The 20,713-nt window shown below is 48.2% G+C and overlaps 1 protein-coding gene across 1 annotated transcript in view; it reads left to right on the forward strand.

Moving 5' to 3' along the window:
- The window catches only part of BTBD19 (BTB domain containing 19), a 24,409-nt gene extending 4,730 nt beyond the window's left edge, over positions 1-19,679 (forward strand). Inside the window, exons 2-8 of the mRNA XM_069981222.1 lie at positions 5,413-5,626; positions 6,822-6,875; positions 15,942-16,001; positions 16,757-16,825; positions 18,470-18,601; positions 18,731-18,856; positions 18,932-19,679. Coding sequence (XP_069837323.1) covers positions 5,413-5,626; positions 6,822-6,875; positions 15,942-16,001; positions 16,757-16,825; positions 18,470-18,601; positions 18,731-18,856; positions 18,932-19,066 — 790 coding nt within the window. The 3' untranslated portion in view covers positions 19,067-19,679. The remainder of the gene's footprint in view (positions 1-5,412; positions 5,627-6,821; positions 6,876-15,941; positions 16,002-16,756; positions 16,826-18,469; positions 18,602-18,730; positions 18,857-18,931) is intronic.
- Positions 19,680-20,713: the final 1,034 nt, after the last annotated feature.

The raw sequence follows: 20,713 nt of genomic DNA on the forward strand, positions 1-20,713 counted from the left end.
GACAGGGGGCTATATACTATGGGGGAGCACAGGGGGCTATATACTATGGGGGAGCACAGGGGGCTATATACTACTGGGGAGCACAGGAGCTATATACTATGGGGGAGCACAGGGGGCTATATACTATGGGGGAGCACAGGGGGCTATATACTACTGGGGAGCACAGGGGGCTATATACTACTGGGGAGCACAGGGGAGCTATATACTATGGGGGAGCACAGGCGAGCTATATACTATGGGGGAGCACAGGGGAGCTATATACTATGGGGGAGCACAGGGGAGATATATACTATGGGGGAGCACAGGGGAGATATATACTATGGGGGAGCACAGGGGGGCTATATACTATGGGGGAGCACAGGGGGCTATATACTATTGGGGAGCAGAGGGGGCTATATACTATGGGGGAACACAGAGGAGCTATATACTATGGGGGAGCACAGGGGAGTTATATACTATGGGGGAGCACAGGGGGCTATATACTATGGGGGAGCACAGGGGAGCTATATACTATGGGGGAGCACAGGGGACTATATACTACTGAAGAGCACAGGGGGGCTATATACTATTGGGGAGAGCACAGGGGGCTATATACTATTGGGGGGAGCACAGGGGGGCTATATACTATTGGGGGAGAGCACAGGGGGGCTATATACTATTGTGGGAGAGCATAGGGGTCTATATACTATTGGAGAGCACAGGGGGGCTATATACTATTGGGGGAGAGCACAGGGGGGCTATATACTATTGGGGGAGAGCACAGGGGGGCTATATACTATTGTGGGAGAGCACAGGGGGGCTATATACTATTGTGGGAGAGCACAGGGGGGGCTATATACTAATGGGGGAGCGCACAGGAGGGCTGTATATAACTGGAGGAGCACATGAGGGGCTATATACTACAGGGACACCTTAAAACTATGGAGGCACAGAGGGGTGTAACTATGTAGGGGTACAGAGGGGTGTAACTACTGTATAGGGGTACAAGGGACCTAACTACTGTATGTGTTGGAGCCTAAAATATTTGTCTGGCAGATTCTGGAGAGAAGATTCACAGCCAGGGGAAGACTTCGAGGTGGCCCAGGCTGGATGGAGAGAAAAAGAAAAGGTGACAGACTCTGATCAGAGAAGACGCCCCCGGTGAGTCACTGGATGTAACTGCACTCTGTTATAGGGTTGTAGTGTTAGGGGTCATGATGTGGCGGTATTATGTAATGGTATCATTGGTGATATCTTTCTGTTTTGTTTAGTGCAGTTTTTATGTAATATGTAATCACTGTATGGTGGAAATAGTGTTATAAGGTAACTACTGTATGTATTGGGGCTCTTGATACAGTGTGGGGGCAAATTCAGTACATTATACAATGTGCCGAAAGGGAAGGGGGGGGGGGCCACTCTTGAGGGCTGTGCACTGGGCCCACCAATGTATTAAAACGGCCCTGACCACACGAGTACAATAAGTAAAGACTTTTGCGAAGGATGTATACAATAATACACCCCTGGTAGGACACCACACTATAGGTGCAGGGTCAGTCCTTCCCAGTGTATTATAGGTGGAGGGTAACTAACCCCCCCCCCCCCGGTGTGCTATAGGTGCAGGGTAACCTCTCAGTATGCTATAGGTGCAGGGTCACTCCATCCCAGTATGCTATAGTTGCAGGGTCACTCTATCCCAGTATGCTATAGGTGCAGGGTTACTCTATCCCAATATGCTATAGGTGTAGGGTCACTCCATTGCAGTATGCTATAGGTGCAGGGTGACTCCATCCCAATATGCTATAGGTGTAGGGTCACTCCATTGCAGTATGCTATAGGTGCATTGTTACTCCATCCCAGTATGCTATAGGTGCAGGATCACTCCATCCCAGTATGCTATAGGTGCAGGGTCACTCCACCCCAGTATGCTATAGGTGCAGGGTTACCATCTCCAATGTGTTATAAGTGCAGGGTAACCCTCCAGTGTGCTATAGGTGCAGTGTAACCTCCCAGTGTGTTATAGGTGCAGGGTAACCTTCTAGTATGCTATAGGTGCAGGGTCACTCCATCCCAGTATGCTATAGGTGCAGGATCACTCCATCCCAGTATGCTATAGGTGCAGGGTCACTCCATCCCAGTATGCTATAGGTGCAGGGTCACTCCATCCCAGTATGCTATAGGTGCAGGGTCACTCCATCCCAGTATGCTATAGGTGCAGGATCACTCCATCCCAGTATGCTATAGGTGCAGGGTTACCATCTCCAATGTGTTATAAGTGCAGGGTAACCTCCGAGTGTGTTATAGGTGCAGGGTAACCTTCTAGTATGCTATAGGTGCAGGGTCACTCCATCCTAGTATGCTATAGGTGCAAGGTCTCTCCATCCCAGTGTGCTATAGGTGCAGGGTCACTCCATCCCAGTATGCTATAGGTGCAGGGTTACCATCTCCAATGTGTTATAAGCAGGGCCGGACTGGGACTAAAAATCAGCCCTGGCATTTCAGAGCACACAGGCCCACTCGCCGCGCGGTGAAATGTTATGAGAGGATGTTGTGAGTGCAGCACGGCTACATGTTGTATCATCACGGCCATGACTGGAATTACAGATAATAACACAGTAAATGGGGTCAGAAGCTTCTGTCTCTGTACTATGTAGCTGTGCTGTAGTTACAGGTTGTCACCACTACACAGTGTACAGAGACAGACTGCTTCCTGCCCCGGTCACCGTGCTGAGTTTAACACCACCACCACATACCTCCACATACTGACTAATACCACCGCATACTGACACCACAGCATACTGACTAATGTCACCACATACTGACTAATACCACCGCATACTGACTAATACCACCACATACTGACTAATACCACCGCTGCTACTAAATAACATCCACTGTACACAGATTACTATCACCTCATACAGTCATATAGAGGTACCCAGCTCTACACAGGTTCTGTACACCACATACATTACAGTGCAGTTACATCAGGTGACTCACAGGGGACGTCTTCTCTGATCGGAGTTCTTCCCTTTTCATTTTCTTCTCCATCTGCCCTGGGCCCTCCGAGCCACGAATCCACAGAATCTGCCAGACAGACATATTAGGCTCCTCACCCTGGCACCATCCTCATCTCTATACTAACTGCACATCTGCATTGGCCCCTTTACACCCTCATTTAGTATGTAGGCTGACTCTATGTGACCCCCGTATAGTATATGCATCCCTCTATTTAGCCCCCTAATAAATGGCCCCCTCTCCCCCTATGTTGTCCCCCCTTATAGATGACCCCCTCTCCCCCTATGTTATCCCCCCCTTATAGATGGCCCCTCCCCCCTATGTTGTCCCCCCACTTATAGATGGCCCCTTCCCCCCCCCCTTATAGATGGCCCCCTCTCTCCCCCCTTCCCTTATAGATGGCACCCTCTCTCTCCCCCCCTCCCTTATAGATGGCCCCCTCTCCCCCCCTTATAGATTGCCCCCTCTCCCCCCTTATAGATGGCCCCCTTTTCCCTACCCCTTATAGATGGCCCCTTCTCCCTCCCCTTACAGATGATCCCCTCTCTCTTCTCCCCCCTCCCTTATAGATGGCCCCCTCTCTCTTCTCCCTCTGTCACTTATAAATGGTCCCCTCTCTCTTCTCCCCCTGTCCCTTATAAATGGTCCCCTCTCTCTTCTCCCCCTGTCCCTTATAAATGGTCCCCTCTCTCTTCTCCCCCGTCCCTTATAGATGACCCCCTCTCTCTTCTCCCCCGTCCCTTATAGATGACCCCCTCTCTCTTCTCCCCCGTCCCTTATAGATGGCCCCCTCTCTCTTCTCCCCCTCCCTTACAGATGGACCCTTTCTCTTCTCCCCCCTCCCTTACAGATGGCCCCCTCTCTCTTCTCCCCCCTCCCTTACAGATGGCCCCCTCTCTCTTCTCCCCCCTCCCTTATAGATGACCCCCTCTCCTCCCCCTCCCTTATGGATGGCCCCCTCTCTCTTCTCCCCCTGTCCCTTATAGATGGCCCCCTCTCTCTTCTCCCCCCCTCCTATATAGATGGCCCCCTCTCTCTTCTCCCCCTTCCCTTATGGATGGCCCCCTCTCTCTTCTCCCCCTGTCCCTTATAGATGGCCCCCTCTCTCTTCTCCCCCCCTCCTATATAGATGGCCCCCTCTCTCTTCTCCCCCTTCCCTTATGGATGGCCCCCTCTCTCTTTTCCCCCTGTCCCTTATAGATGGCTCCCTCTCTCTTTTCCCCCTGTCCCTTATAGATGGCCCCCGGTCACCGCAGCCCTTCCCCCTCCTGTCACCTCTTATCACCGGAGCTGCACGGCCCGCTCCGGTCACTGCTGCCCGCTCCTGTCACCTGTCACCGGAGCCCGCACGGCCCGCTCCGATTACTTGTCACTGGAGCCCGCACGGCCCGCTCCGGTCACCTTTCACAGTAGCCCGCACCGGTCACTGCAGCCCGTTAATGCCCGCTCCTGTCACCGGAGCCCGCACGGCCTGCTCCAGTCACTGCAGCCCACTCCTGATGTGCTTCTCTAATCTAATCAACGTGAAGGAGCATGGGGCCGCTGCGGCCGGCTGTAGTGCACATACAACGTGCGCTCCACGGCCGGCCGCAGCGGCCTCACGCTTCTACTCCAAATTGATTGGATGAGCACATTAGGAGCGGGCTGCAGTGACCGGAGCGGGCCGTGCGGGCTGCGGTGACCTGGTCGGGCCGGGACAAGAGAGAAGGGCTGCGGCGGTGATTTTTTTTTTTTTTTAAATAATATTTTTTTTTATTATGCAGCCCAGGCGGCCCACGGACTGGTAATCTGGCCAGCCCAGCGGGCATTTGCCCGGCTCGCCAGATTACCAGTCCGGGCCTGGTTATAAGTGCAGGGTAACCCCCCGGTGTGCTATAGGTGCAGGGTAACCCCCGGTGTGCTGTAGGTGCAGGGTAACCTTCTAGTATGCTATAGGTGCAGGGTCACATCATCCCAGTATGCTATAGGTGCAAGGTCTCTCCATCCCAGTATGCTATAGGTGCAGGGTCACTCCATCCCAATATGCTATAGGTGTAGGGTCACTCCATCCCAGTATGCTATAGGTGCAGTGTTACTCCATCCCAGTATGCTATAGGTGCAGGGTTACCATCTCCAATGTGTTATAAGGGCAGGGTCAGTTCATCCCAGTATGCTAGAGGTGCAAGGTCTCTTCATCCCAGTATGCTATAGGTGCAGGGTCACTCCATCCCAGTATGCTATAGGTGCAGGATCACTCCATCCCAGTATGCTATAGGTGCAGGGTCACTCCATCCCAGTATGCTATAGGTGCAGGGTCACTCCATCCCAGTATGTTATAGGTGCAGGGATACCATCTCCAATGTGTTATAGGTGCAGGGTCACCCCTCTGGGTTGTAATGACATTTGTCTTATACGCTGCCCTTGGATCATGTTTTGCAGTGACGTCTCGTTCCTGGTGGGCCGGCAGAGGCAGGTGGTCCACGCTCATCGCTGTATCCTGATGTGTCGCTGTAAGGTCTTCCAAACCATGTTCAGCCGTCAGTCCTCACAGGAGATGTCGGTACCCTTCGTCCTGGCAGACATGCAGCCTGAGGTCTTCCTGGCAGTCATAGAATTCATCTATACCAACAGTGTGACACTGAACGGTCAGACGGTGAGTATCCGTTGTACAAATGGCAGATGGAGGTCACAGACCTTATGACTGTTGCTTCTTACAATGAATCTTGACCTAATTGTAATGCTTTTATTCACTGACAGCAAGCAGAGATAATGGGGACATATTAAAACATTTCTATGGTTCTGCCATTGTATTTATGAATCAGGAGGCTCAGGATGCACATACTGCAGGGAATTCTGGGAGATCACGACACTGAGTTAGTTTCTTCATTGTGCACCGATTCACATGTCTGGCAAATAGCTCCAGTTGTAATGGAGAGACCGAGCTGACCCCGTCTGTATCCTCCGCGCTCTCTGTAGCAATAGTGCAGGATGTGGCAGCAATATCCGAGGCTGTGAATGGCGCAGGATCATCGCTTCTGATCACGTCGCTTCCACTTTTTAGACTGAAATCAGGAAACAACACAGTAACCATGGCCCACCACTCTTGTGTAACCGTAAGATCTTCAGTTGTCGTCTTCGGTCGCCATATTACAAGTCATTTTCAATATATATATATATATATATATATATATATATATATATATAAATAATCAACTTTGTGTGCAGGAAAATTCTAAATACTATCATTATGAGTCTGGATGAGCTGGGTGACAGCCTTGGTGGAGGTCATTATGGCGGCCATATTGGATGACTGAAATTTCTAACTTCACCTAAGATCATGGTTCCAGATCTGATGATTTCTTGTTGTCGGGTAGGGTTGCCCTTTAAGGTTACTATGTTGTCTTGTTATACAATGTTCTTTATACACGTTACACAAGACGCTGCAAACGCAGGACATTGCTCTATTCTACAGTAAAAGGCCAGGGTTCAGATGGCGGACACTGCAGCAACTCTGCAGGATATTGCGTAAAATCCTCATGGTGTTTGTCATGTGAATAGTGGAGGAAAATATTACATTACGTCCAGCGCTATATTTAGAAGGATTGTCTACTCTGTATGAACCCTCTTTATATGCCACAACAAGGAGATGCTACGTTAAGCTGATGGACCTGGCAAGTCTATATATCATCTGGAGGAGAAAACCAATATGGTGGAAAAATTGTGTAAAACCTGCATTATGGATCTATATATGAAACTGTGTATTATTCGCTGTCGCCCTGTTTTCTTCTATTTGTCACATGGTGTCAGTCACTTCTATCATCTATTAATTAACTCTTTGTCTTCCGCAGGCACTGGAAGTTCTCACCGCCGCAGTGGAGTACGGACTCACAGACCTGAGGAAGGTAATGCTGCGGAACGTGGGTGGGATAGATCCGATGGGGAGGGGGACTACACAAAAATAGTAGACCAATCAGATTACAAATCTGCCCCCGGACGACAGAGAAATGACTAAAATATCTGTATGTTCTGTGCTTTTTGCGGTTGTATGCTGGGACAGTCCCATATAAATTGTACAGGCAGTCCAGGGATTATGGGGTTAAAAGTGTTCAGCCATGTGCTAATTGCCTCATCTGCAATATTCTTATAACTCCTTATGATATATATAGAATTATTTAATACAGATGGCAGCTCTGGAGTATAATACAGGATGCAACTCAGGATCAGTACAGGATAAGTAATGTAATGTATATACACAGTGACCCCAGCAGAATAGTGAGTGCAGCTCTGGAGTATAATACAGGATGTAACTCGGGATCAGTACAGGATAAGTAATGTATGTACACAGTGACTCCACCAGCAGAATAGTGAGTGCAGCTTTGAAGTATAATACAGGAAATAACTTAGAATGGCTACAGGATATGTAATGCATGCATGTACACAGCGACTTCACCAGCAGAATAGTGAGTGCAGCTCTGAAGTGTAATACAGGATGTAACTCAGGATCAGTACAGGATAAGTAATGTAATGTATGTACATAGTTACCCCACCAGCAGAATAGTGAGTGCAGCTCTGAAATCCCCAGTTTCTTGGGGTGACCTATTTCCAGAGTCTCAACTCCTCCATTTCTTGTCCTGTGGAGTCTTCTGACTAACAATAAGAATTCCTCAGATGCCGGTATAGATTCCTGGCTGTCAGGCGGATTACAGACAGTCTGTTATCTCGGAGTCCTTGTCGCAGGTTGAATGTTCACCTCATGGTGAGATAGAGATATAATAATCAGTAGCAGACTAGGTTTGGTCTGTCATTGTTGAAGGCCTCGGGTAGAACCCAGACATTAGAAAAAGAAAAGTCACAAATGCAACATGCAGTAACAAGTGCTTTTATTATGCCCCATAAGTGGTGGAAATCAACATATTGATGATGTTTGTTTTAGATTGATGTAGAATTCCTTATAATACTGCGATTAAAGCCTCACATGTAGCGGAGTCTAATACTGCAATAATTGTACACATGACAAAGGAGACACAATCTGTGAGAACGTATATCTGTACACTGTGTGTCCCGATCCCAGGATCCTATTAATAAACCGACAGGAAATAACAGACATCTAAGACTGGAGCCTGCAATACACTATACACACAGCTGCTGCCCCAATACCGCCACCTCCGCTCACTGTATCACTAATATATCACTGATCTGTAACATTGAAGTGTATTGGCTGTCTGTGCATGCTGAAAGTTGTAGTTGTGCACTCCTGTCTTACATAGTCGCTACATGGCAGCCCTGTATGTAAATAAATGAATATTAATGTGGATGGAGATATGAGGGATCACCAGACTTTTCATGTGGGACCAGGATTTCGCCCACTTGAGGGGGTGGTGGGAGGAGAGGGAGTATCCTGGGGACACCCTATCACACTGACCAGGGATAAATAGGATTATGTTCCTGGTTCACACAGTGTGTAGATGAAAGTGAGAAGCCAAGAAGCACGCCAGTAAATGCCTCACACCCAGGAGTCTGATCCAGCATCGTGGGCTATGGTGTCTGAGGTCTCCTCATATCCAGGGATCACTACCCAGGAACTGCTAAAAGTCCAGGGATTTACATTCATACATCTCCACTTTCAGGCCTGTATTCATGGTCCTTTTTGAGATGGATGATAGAAGAAAGGCTAGTGATTCTGTTTTATTGCAAGATGGTTCAAAATCATCTGCCACCCATCATCCATCATCGTTAATCATTTTTGTTGTCACTTGCCAGCTTTCATTATATGTCATCCGTCACCGATCCCATGATTTATCATATGTTGTCCATCATTTATTGTGCATCAACCATCATACATCATTCATCATCATTCATTCTACTGTACGTGGAATCGCCAGCTATGGCAGCTGATGTTAGTTTCCTTTTTTTTTCATGTATTGGCTTATTGAGGCCGGACGGTGCTTGTGCTCCTTGGTGGGCAGTAGTTTTAGTCCTCTCTAGGCAGGGGGCCAGCCATCAATACTGGACCCTTGTAGGAGCCTTCTGGCCCGGAGGTTTTCAGTTGCCAAGGCATAGGGAACCTTCAGCTCTCCAGCTGTTGAAAAACTACAATTCCCATCATGCCTGGACAGCCAAAGCTTTAGCTTTGGCTGTCCAGGCATGATGGGAATTGTAGTTTTGCAACAGCTTGAGGGCCAAAGATTCCCTATGCCTACTATAAACCACATCTTTGCACACCTTTTTGTGATACTTTTTTACCCACTTGGGTGATTTAGATTGTACTTTGAGCTCTTGTAAAGAAGAAAAAAAAATCTATGTTAGGGTACATTCACACGTACCGGATCCGCAGCGGATTTTCTGCTGCGAATCCGCAGCAGATTGCATCTAAATAACTGAACACAGCATCAAATCTGCACCATCAAATCTGCTGCGGATCCTGTACGTGTGAACGCACCCTGAATCATGACCAGATCTCCTTCCTTTCACTTAGGGTACTATTACACCAAGCAATTTTTTGACAACTAATGATTGACAAACTTAAACGACCGCTATGGCAAACGGCCCAAAATCGTTCGCCCAATTACACGGAACCATGATTGTTACTTATGATCATTCTTGCAGTCGTTTTGGCGTTGCAATTGTGTACGTTGTAGCTATGACTTATTATTACACCAAACAATGTGTGAACGATTTGCGAACGATCAAACGATAAAAATAGGTCCGAATTCTATGAAACGACCAACGATTTTGCGATGATCGTTTAATCGTTGTCTGCTATTACACAAAACGATTATTGTTTAAATCCAAGCGATCTAACGATTTTTCAAATGATGATCGTCCCTGGTAATACGGCCCTTAGGGCCCTATTCCACCGGACGATTATCGTTCAGATTATCGTTAAATCGTTCGAATCTAAACGATAATCGTTCGGTTGAAATGCAGTAACGATTAACGACCGAACGAGAAATCGTTGATCGCTTTATAAGACCTGGACCTATTTTTATCGTTGCTCGTTCGCAAAACGTTCGCAAATCGTTCGCATTGAATAAGACATCGTTCGGTCGTTCGCAATAGATACGGACGCAATAGCGAAGAAATACGGAAGAAGAAACGATCGCAATTACGATCATAAGTAACGATTATCGTTCCATGGAAATGAGTGAACGTTTTCAGGTCTTTCGCAATAGCGGTCGTTTGAGATCGTTAATCGTTAACGATTATGCTAACGATAATCGTCCGGTGGAATAGGGCCCTTAGGCTCTATTCATACTTGTATTGTGGCATCTATAATGATGTATATGACCACCACAGTCGGAGCCCATTGACTTACATTGTGGTTTGCTCATGGTGCCTCCCCGTCGGGTTGACAGACTTTCCTGCACAGATGTAAGCTTTCATTCTTCCATCTGTTTTCTTACAATAATGTTAGTGGGACGGGCGATTAAAAAATTGATGCGACAGTCGGGAACAGTGGATCCAGTATTTAGGGGCGGTCATGAATGCTGCGTGGGAATTATCTGAACGTCTCAAGATGAGAAACAGATTTCTCCTCTGACAACAAAAATCTGAAGCGGAAATGTCCTAATCACATCTGTGCGCTGCGCCAAATCCCCCAACAGTAACAAAAGTGCGAGGAGCTGAAGTGATGAGTTATGTGCGAGGAGCGATGGCCGCCATCACTGGGGTCTGTCCATGACATCATGGGAGCTGCTATTCCCGACTCCGGATGTGTCCCAGAGTTCAGATCAGAACGGGAAGGCTTTGATGTAAAAGTACATGAAGAAAGGAAGAGGGTCCGGGGGTCTCCCCCCACCATGAGATCATCGCTTCCTACTGCTCCCAGCTGCTTCTCATTACAGAAGATGATCCATTGTCCTGTCATCCACCACAGCGCTCAGTATAACTTCCTTACTCAGATTGACTTCCTTAATAGAAGCAATTGAACAATGACACTTACCCTAAAGTGTCAACTTATAGCACACGTCTGATAACAGAGAGCAATAGTTTGTAGTCACCAGTCCTATAGTCACCTCCTCCCAACCTGACAGGGCTGATAACAGAGAGCAATAGACTGTAATCCGGTCTCCCCAGCCTGACCTGGCTGATAACAGAAAGAAATAACATGGTTCTGTGTATTAGTAGTGGAGTGGCAGCCATGTGCCCATCACATGGGCTCTCCCCATAAGTGTCCGGTCAGGAGATGTTTGTCAGGAAGTCGCCGATGTCAGCAGCTTTTCTGAGTCACGCTCTTCCAGACATGACAGTGCTGATCATCATCACTTCTGCTGGGATTACCACAGGGGAACCCCAACTACAGAATCAACCATACAACTTTCCTCACCCCACCCCCAGATCCTCCGCCGCTCTGTACTGACTTGACTCTTCTGTAATGATACTTTGTGTATGCATTGTGTTTGTCACTTTCCGGTAACTTTCCAATGATTTGTAGCTTTCATGCTGAATGTGTTTTTCCACTATTATTTTCATATACAGTAACGCCTCCTATCTGGTCACATGGTGACAATTTTAAAAACTGCCATGTAGTAAATCTCATCTCCTACAGCTTCGGGGTCCTGGCATTAACTTCAAAGACTTGTCAGGTTTTATTTTAACAAAGTAAAATCAAATTTTTTTGTCGTTTTTGAGTAGACTACCATTTCACTGTTCCTGACTGCTGTTCGTCAATGGTAATATTCATTTTGAAAATTTATAATATGAACGAACATGAGAAACTTTGCAATATATCTTATCAGAGAAAATGCCTTTTCCTCCTGTCATGCTCCTTTTCTTCTCCCCATTCTTCTAAACTCATCATTCACTTAAAAGAAAAACAAAACACAGATCAAATCCATAATGTGCTTACAAGAGGAACTGGATTCTTACTGACGGATCACCTTACAAGTTAAAAGATGTGAGGGGGAGTAACTAGAGAGGGCTAGAAGCAGACACAGAGAGGCTGCTCAAAGTGGTCCTATTCCATGGGCCGTCTAGAGGAGCAAACGAGCGCTCTCAGCGCTCGTTTGCTCCTCGTTCCTAGCTCGCTGCAGCCGCGTTGAATAGCGGGTGTGTGCGGGAGGGGCGGCGGGGAGGTGCAGGGGGGCTGCCCGGGTGATCGCTGATCGTCCGGGCAGCCCATAGGATACAGCAGCGTCTGCTGCCGATGCTCCTATTCAACGGAGCGACGGCAGCAGATTGTTGCTGTATCAGTCGCTTGTTTTTCAACATGTTGAAAAACAAGTGACTGCAACAATCAGCCGACATCGTTCATGTTGCACTTTATTCCACAGGACGATTATCGTCCGTAGTGGCCAATATCGGCTGAATTCGGCCGATATTGGCCGATATTCGGCGTTAAGTGTTATATCTCCCCCCAGTGCTGGATAAACAGCCTACACTGCTCAGTACTGCTCTTTAATGTCCTTTATGCTGCTGTTTCTGAGGGTGTGCTTCATATGATGTTATTATTATTAATTATTAATTGCTTCTGGGAGGACCATTGTATGTTGAAACGATTGTATGTTGAGACCAAAACTCTATGGAAAAGAATCCCCCAAAATGTGAAAAACATAAATATTTAAAGGAAAATAAGCAGCTAACTAATATGGATAAAGCATATACAACAGTCAGAAAGAGCAACTGTAGACTGTAAATTACTTTCTAAGTAGAAGATGGGAGCGTCAGATTGGTTTGGGTGGGGGGTGGATGTTGTTCTGTGTGGGAGGTGGGGGGTTTTGTTTTGTAAAAAATGCACATTTGGAGTGTAAAAAAAAATCTTTTAATAAAGAAAATCTGATTTAAAAAGAAGATGGGAGCGACTTCAGGGTCCTGAACAGATCACTTAGGGTCCCAGAAAACTAAAATGAAGTCCCCTCATTGGATGCCCAAAGGAGCAACTCATCCTGGCACAGATAAAGAGCAGCGCAGGACAAGTAGTATCACTGCACTGTATGTAGTAGTAGTATGTATGTAGTACACTGTACTGTAGAGAGGAGAACTGCGGGCACATCCGTAGTACTGGGACTTTACCAGTAAAATGGCCACTTTCATTTGTTGATCATCTAGTTATTCACATGTGCCACAGGTCCTGACTGTCTGTAACATTGTATGTTGAGTCTGGTCTCAAGTTACGATGGTCCAGAAAGGACCATTGTATGTTGAAAATATTGTAACCTGAGCCCATTGTAAGTTGATGGATCACTGTAGAGATATAGGGGAGCAGGATCTCCTCTTCTGAGGGTGTGCTATAGAGATATAGGGGGGCAGGATCTCCTCTTCTGAGGGTGTACTATAGAGATATAGGAGAGCAGGATCTCCTCTTCTGAGGGTGTGCTATATAGATATAGGGGAGCAGGATCTCCTCTTCTGAGGGTGTGCTATAGAGATATAGGGGGCAGGATCCTCTCTTCTGAGGGTGTAGTATAGAGATATAGGGGGCAGGATCTCCTCTTCTGGGGATGTGCTATAGAGATATAGGGGATCAGGATCCTTTCTTCTGAGGGTTTGCTATACAGATATAGAGGGGCATAATCTCTTCTTCTGAACGTGCAGGGCCGTCTTTCCCATTGGGCAGGGTAGGCGGCTGCCCGGGGGCCTATGACTCATGGGGGGCCCCAGTGGCTGTCGCCTACCCTGCAGAAAGGGAAAGATCAGAGGCGGGCTGGGCCGGGGGACGTGTGTCCCCCGGGCCGGTCTTCCTCACCATTAAGTGGGCCGCGACCTGTGGCCGACCCTCTGCAGTAGTTGAGACTGAGAGAATAGCGCGGCCGGCCGGCGCGCTATTCCCTCAGTCTCTTCTGGGCCTCAGTGATCCCACAGGAGCCGCAGACGTGCCGCGCGCAGGCTCGTCTGCAGGCACCTACATCAGGTCCCCAGCGGTGACGTCACTTCCCTGACGCGCCGCTGAGGACCTGAGAGTGGAGAGAGGAGCCGCCGTGCTGCAGCAGCAGGGAGAAGCTGCTGCAGACTGAAGATCCGGCCGAGGAGAGGTGAGTTGTGTTTTTTTAATTTTCTTTTAAAACCCCTTACACATGTGTCCACACGGGGGGGTGGGGTGGTTTGAGATGCACAGGGAGGGGCTATTTTATATGGGAGAATGCACGGGGGGGGGGCTATTCTTTATGGGAGGATGCACAGGGGGGGGGGCTAGTCTATAAGGGGGGGATGCACAGGGGGGCTATTCTACATAGGGTGATGCACAGGGGGGCTATTCTATAAGGGGGATGCTCAGAGGGGGGGCTTTTCTACATAGTGGGATGCACAGGGGGGCTATTCTATAAGGGGAGGATGTACAGGGGGGCTATTCTATATGGGGGGATGTACAGGGGGGCTATTCTATATGGGGGGATGCACAGGGGGGGCTATTCTATATGGGGGGATGCACGGGGGGGCTATTCTATATGGGGGGATGCACAGGGGGGCTATTCTATATGGGGGATGTACAAGGGGGCTATTCTATATGGGGAGATGCACGGGGGGGCTATTCTATATGGGAGGATGCAGGTGGCTATTCTGTATGGGGGGATGCACAGGGGGGCTATTCTATATGGGGGGATGCACAGGGGGTGCTATTCTATATGGGGGGATGTACAAGGGGGCTATTCTATATGGGGAGATGCACAGGGGGGGGGCTATTCTATATGGGGGGATGCAGGGGGCTATTCTATATGGGGGGATGCACAGGGGGGCTATTCTATATGGGGGGATGCACAGGGGGGCTATTCTATATGGGGGGATGTACAGGGGGTGCTATTCTATATGGGGGGATGCAGGGGGCTATTCTATATGGGTTGATGCATGGGGGCTATTCTATATGGGGGTATGCAGAGGGGGCTATTCTATATGGGGGGATGCAGGGGGGGGCTATTCTATATGAGGGTACGCAGGGGGGCTATTCTATATGGGGGATGCACAGGGGGGGCTATTGTATATGGGGGGGATGCACAGGGGGGGGCTATTCTATATGGGGGGATGCAGGGGAGGCTATTCTATATGGGGGGATGCGGGGGGGCTAATCTATATGAGGGTACGCAGGGGGGGCTATTCTATGTGGGGGATGCAGAGGGGGCTATTCTATATGTGGGGATTCAGAGAGGGCTATTCTATATGGGGGATGCAGGAGGGCATTCTATTTCTTTTTCCCCACATGGGTCTGCACAGCACAAGGTTAGGGGGGAGGGGGATGTGGGGACTTGATCTTGGGTGGGGGGGCCCAGTCCACAGCTGTGCCCAGGGGCCCATAGTTTTGTTAAGACGGCCCTGTGAACGTGTGCTATAGAGATATAGGGGAGCAGGATCTCCTCTTCTGTGTGTGTAGTGCATGGAGACATCATAGCAGTTTGTCTGTTAGGCTGTAGGGGTGCTAAAGGGGGCGCCTGGTGAGCCAATAGAAGATAGCGGTGGTCTGCTGCAGCAGATTGTTGCTATCATTGTCATTGCTATCATGCATGTCGGCTGATCGTTGCCTTTTATAACACGAAGCGATTATCATCCGTAATGGCCGATAATCAGCCAAATATGGCCGATAATCGCTTTGTGTAATAGGGCTTTTAGTTTTAGTGACAGGTATGCTTTTAGTGCAGCATGAACTAGTAACTCTTATCTACAGTTGTATCCATTCTCTAATCCTTTGTTATCCATGCAGCCTGAACTCCAGATGGTTACATTTCACTATACATTGTGGCGAACACTCTGTTACCCTGTAGTTGATCCTGGAGAACAGAAGCTGCTGTAAATTCACTGTTATTAGACAGATGGCAGGGAAGCTGGGGGGGGGGGGGGGGTATTCCTCAACTTCGGGTTCTCCAGCTGTTGCAAAACTACAACTCCTGACATGCCCTGACAGCCTCAGCCTATTAGAGCATCAGAGAATACAACCTTAAACCTCCTGCCTCTAGTTCTTTTTGCAGATGATGAGAGTTGTAGTATCATGTAGCTTCTGTATTATAGTCTGTTCTCATACTTTTGTCTTCTTGTCCATGTTTCAGCTTTGTGTGGATTTCATCAGCAGGACGCTGACCGTGGACATGGCCTGTGAAGCCTTACAGGTAGGCGACCGCAGTGGGCACAATAATGTCATAGAGAGGTTAAGATAGGTCAATGGGGACATTATAACGCTAACCATAATGGCAATGTGGGAGCCTTATCTGGATACTTATCTGGAAATGCTCCAGATCCCTTTACATTTTCTGAGTAACCAGAAACTTTCAGTGTGGATCCAGAGACCCCGATCACTGACCCCCACCACCCAGCCCATCCACAGCCCTGGACGACCTTTGCCTGGCTGCTGAACTGGGTATCTAAACTTATGTGCATATGTCTGTTGTGCTGTGTGCCGTGTGAATTTGTATTTGCTAAGATGATGTATTTGATCCTGTTAGGTATGATAATGTCTGCTAAACGTCTCTCTCTAATCCTATACTAGCTGCTATTCTATCTCTATCATGTGTGATACTGTCTGCTGAGCTGTGTATCTAATCCTATCATGTTAGACACAGACAGTACATGGATGGTGGGATTCGTCCTTCTCTCGGCCTCACAAGAAATGATAACCAGGTTGACAATGAACAACCAGTCTCCAGTCTGCACCAGTAATACTGGAAGGACCTGTATTCCTGTAAATGTGCGATCCGGGGCACAGTTGGGAGTCATTGCCCCTGACATAACAACCCTCCATCCCCTCCCATTGTTAATGGGTTGTAATAAATAATAGTGTACCCCATAATAAATAGTACAGTGTCCACTGATTTAGCATTACAATATTTCTATGTGTAACGTTGATTTTCTTCGTATTATATTTCAGGCCGCCGTTACTTATGGTCAGAATGACCTGCGACAGAGATGCCTGGTGTTCATAGAGCGCCACACTATGGTAAGTGGCCACCATAGCACCATAATGCTCTTATAACATGTAGCAGTGGTAGTGCCCTGAGAATTATACTAAAATTAGGTGCTGGTTAAACCGTTTCCTAGTATAATAATGGAGCCCCCAAACAGTAGCTCTGGGGTCCCTCCTCACTATCTGCAGGACAAGACCCCAGTGGAGGGGGATGGGGGCTTCTCCATTATAAAGAAGGGGTCAGGGGTCTCCAGTCTGTGACAGATCTGCTGGCCCCCCTCCTCCTCCCCTTGTATTGTGGCTTTGTAGTACCCCATTGTGTTCTAGGGTTGGGCACGGGCTTCTCACATCTGCCGGCTAAGGCCGGGTTTACATATGTCCGGCGGTGCGGCGGCGTTTCCCTCCGGCGCAGGAGAAAAGCGCCGGAGGGAAACGCATCTTTGAACTGATCCCATTGTTTTCAATGGGATCGTTCAAAATGTGCGGCGGGAAATAGTGGCCGCCGCATCGCCGGACCGTCGGTGCGTTAGGACGCATCTTGCAGCGTCCTGGCGGACCGCCGCTCCGGTGATGCGGCGCCGCACCAATACAATGGAATAGAGCGCCGGATGCCTCGCCGGGCAGGACGCATGTCGTTCGGCTCTGGCATCCGGCGTTCAGTCAAATAGTACACAAAATAAACATATATCTCCCCCTGTGTGCTCTCCCCCTCCCCTATAGTCCCCCCTTGGTCCCCCAGTAGTATATCACCCCCCCTGTTTCTCCTCCAGTAGTATATAGCCCCCCTGTTGCCCCCCCAGTAATATTTAGCTTCCCTGTGTGCTCTCCCCCAATTAGTATACAGCATTGCTGTGCGCTCTCCCCCAATAGTATATAGCCCCCCATGTGCGCTCTCCCCCTCCCATATAGCCCCCCTGTGCGCTCTCCCCCTCCCATATAGCCCCCCTGTGCGCTCTCCCCCTCCCATATAGCCCCCCTGGGAGCTCCCCCAATTAGTATATAGCCCCCGTGCGCTCCCCCGCAAATCCCATTGAAAATGACAGGAAAACATACTGGGGAAAAAAATGTCAACTGATGAGCGCAACTTGTGACAACTGATGACAACTGATGGAAACTGATGGCAACTGATGGTTTTTAATGAAAAGACGGATAGAAAAACTGATGACAACTGATGCATTTTTGGCATCAGTTGTGACATCAGTTGTGGTCAGTTTTTAGGCAAAAAACGCAACTGATGCCAACTTATATATGTAAACCCAGCCTAAACGTTATTTGGTGCCAGTCACTAATGTGCGCCTTAATTTGCCACATTAGTGTGAGCAGCAGGTGGGGGCCATCTTGTTCTAGTGCCAGTGGTTAGTTGTGTCACCTGATTTAGAGACATGGCTGCCCACAAGTATAAGGTGTGTAAATCTCATGTCTGATCAGGTCATTATATTATAATAGTGATGTCATACAGGAGGCGGGGCTGTGACTACCTCTCTGACATGATACAGTGGCTTGTTGTCAGCAGGAATAGCTAAGTCACAGTGTGATGCCGGGTGTAGTTATTTCTCTCTCGTCTCCTCTGTGGGCTTAATCCAAACAGGATGTGAGCTGAGAACAGACATCTTATATTGCTGTATCTGTCCTCAGCGTTGACCTACAACCCCTTCTCGTATTTTCTCATCCTCACAGGAAATCATTAAGACACAAAGTTTCCGGGAACTTTCAGACCTTGGAATTGTCAGCATCCTGCAGAGCGACCAGTTGACAATCGATGAGGTCCCCCTGATCCAGGCGGTACGGGAGTGGGCGTATGTCAGCTCGGTAAGGGGCCTAGCCGGGATACGTCCTTGTTTCTATCATCACAGAGACATAAGCTTCTTTGTACCTTGCGCCTCAGTACTATCATATAATACTGTAATGCAGTGTCTACTTATTGTTTTCACTCGTAAGGTGGTCCTGGATGTCCCAGTGTCTGTGGTCGCTCAGGATGCAGTGCGTGAGTTGCGCCTCGTTCTCTTGTCACCAGATGAGCTTACAACATTAGAGCGGGAAAACGCCAAGGATGACCTCATCCCGGTAAAGTGCAGGAGTAGGGATTATGTCATCCTATATTGTATCCCCATCATGCTGACGGTTTCCTCTCATTATTAGGAGATGCAGATCGCTCAAGCCTGGAAGTTCCACGCCCTGAAGAAAGTCAGCGACTCCCACCCCCATCATTTCCATCGCAGAAAGGGGACACTGGCGAGAGAGCACCACCATTACTTGGACCCTCCCTCTAAGTGATCCAGAGTGTAAGCTCTTAGGACCAAATGGGACAGGCAAACAATGACTGGAGTGTGGCAGGAAGGAGGACTGTGGAGTGTCAGCTCTGATGACAACCAGTCCCACTAGTGGCTGTAGTATAACACAAGCGGTGAACCGCCACCTACGCTGTATATAATCCATGCAGTGATGTCATACGTTGTGTCCTAGTAATCAGGTATCTGCGTTGACTGCGGTAAGTGACATGACAGTGCTCACAGGGGTCTTCACCCAACTTCTCTAGCATCCTGAATGGAAGCAGCTGAGCATTCAGTGCTGTATAACAGGGTAAAGCTGTTTTCAACCAATCTGGCCTCCATTGCTATACCTGGAGAAACATACATAAGAGAAACATATGTATGTATAACTCTAAGCTGAGTGACCATCCTGGTGGCAGCTTTAATGGCGGCCATATTTATTGTTACTCAGCTTTCCCAGAACGGAGACTGTACTTTAGCCGCCGTGTTGTGTGCTCAGTATTATTCACTCAATGTCACATCTGTAATTGAGGATGAGGTGAGAATTCCTCCCTGGAGAGGTGGTGAGCCGCAGCGGAAATGACCCCCGCTATTAATAGAGCATCTGCTGCTGGAAATAGTTGCACATCGGGGGTTATTTACTGACAGGCGGCGGTGATAGTAACTGCCTGAGACCAATGAGAGATCAGCTTGGAGTAGAGCATGTAGATTATCCCTCTAATATAACCACGCACTGACAATTCACACTGGGGCCTTGTGTATGAAGATTGGTGCAAAGCCTGTTGCCCATAGCAACCAGTTATATTCCTGCAGAGTACAAAGTGAAAGCAGTTCTCTGTTGTGACTCCATGAAAACCAATGGGCTCCTGTCATTGTTTATTATGGTACAGAGAATGAAGGCATGATCTGATTGGCTGCTGTGACTCCATGACAACCAAGGGCATCCCGTTTGTCATTGGTTGAGTGTTGTGAGGAATGAGAGGGCATCTCCCGTGTCTCCCAGAGTAGTCAGTCTATCTATAAGGAGGACCCCTATAACTTCAGGACCCTACAGTGCAGTCCTTAAAGGGGTACCCCAGAGAAAAAAAAAGTTTTCTAAAAATACTGGTGCCAGAAAGTTATACAGTTTTGTAATCTACTTCTATTTAAAAAAAAACATGCCTTCCAGTACTTATCAGCTGCTGTATTTCCTGCAGGAAATTGTGTATACTTTCCAGACTGTCATAGCGCTATCTGCTGCCACCTCGATCCATGTCAGGAACTTTCCAGAGCAAGAGCCAATCCCTATAGCAAACCTCTACTACTCTGGGCTGTTCCTGACATTGACAGGTGACATTGACAGGTGGCAGCAGAGAGCACTGTGTCTGACTGAAAACAAAACACCACTTTCTTCAGCACATACAGCAGCTGATAAGTAATGGAAGACTTGAGAAGTTATTTACTAGAGATGAGCGAACCGGGTTCGGGTTTGAGTCGATCCGAACCTGAATGTTCGGTATTTGATTAGCTGTGGCTGCTGAACTTGGATAAAGCTCTAAGGTTGTCTGGAAAACATGGATACAGCCAATGACTATATCCATGATTTCCACATTGCCTTAGGACTTTATCCAACTTCAGCAGCCACCGCTAATCAAATGCTGAAAGTTCGGGT

Source organism: Dendropsophus ebraccatus, chromosome 8 (assembly GCF_027789765.1).
Source record: "Dendropsophus ebraccatus isolate aDenEbr1 chromosome 8, aDenEbr1.pat, whole genome shotgun sequence".
Classification (NCBI taxonomy): Eukaryota; Metazoa; Chordata; class Amphibia; order Anura; family Hylidae; genus Dendropsophus; species Dendropsophus ebraccatus.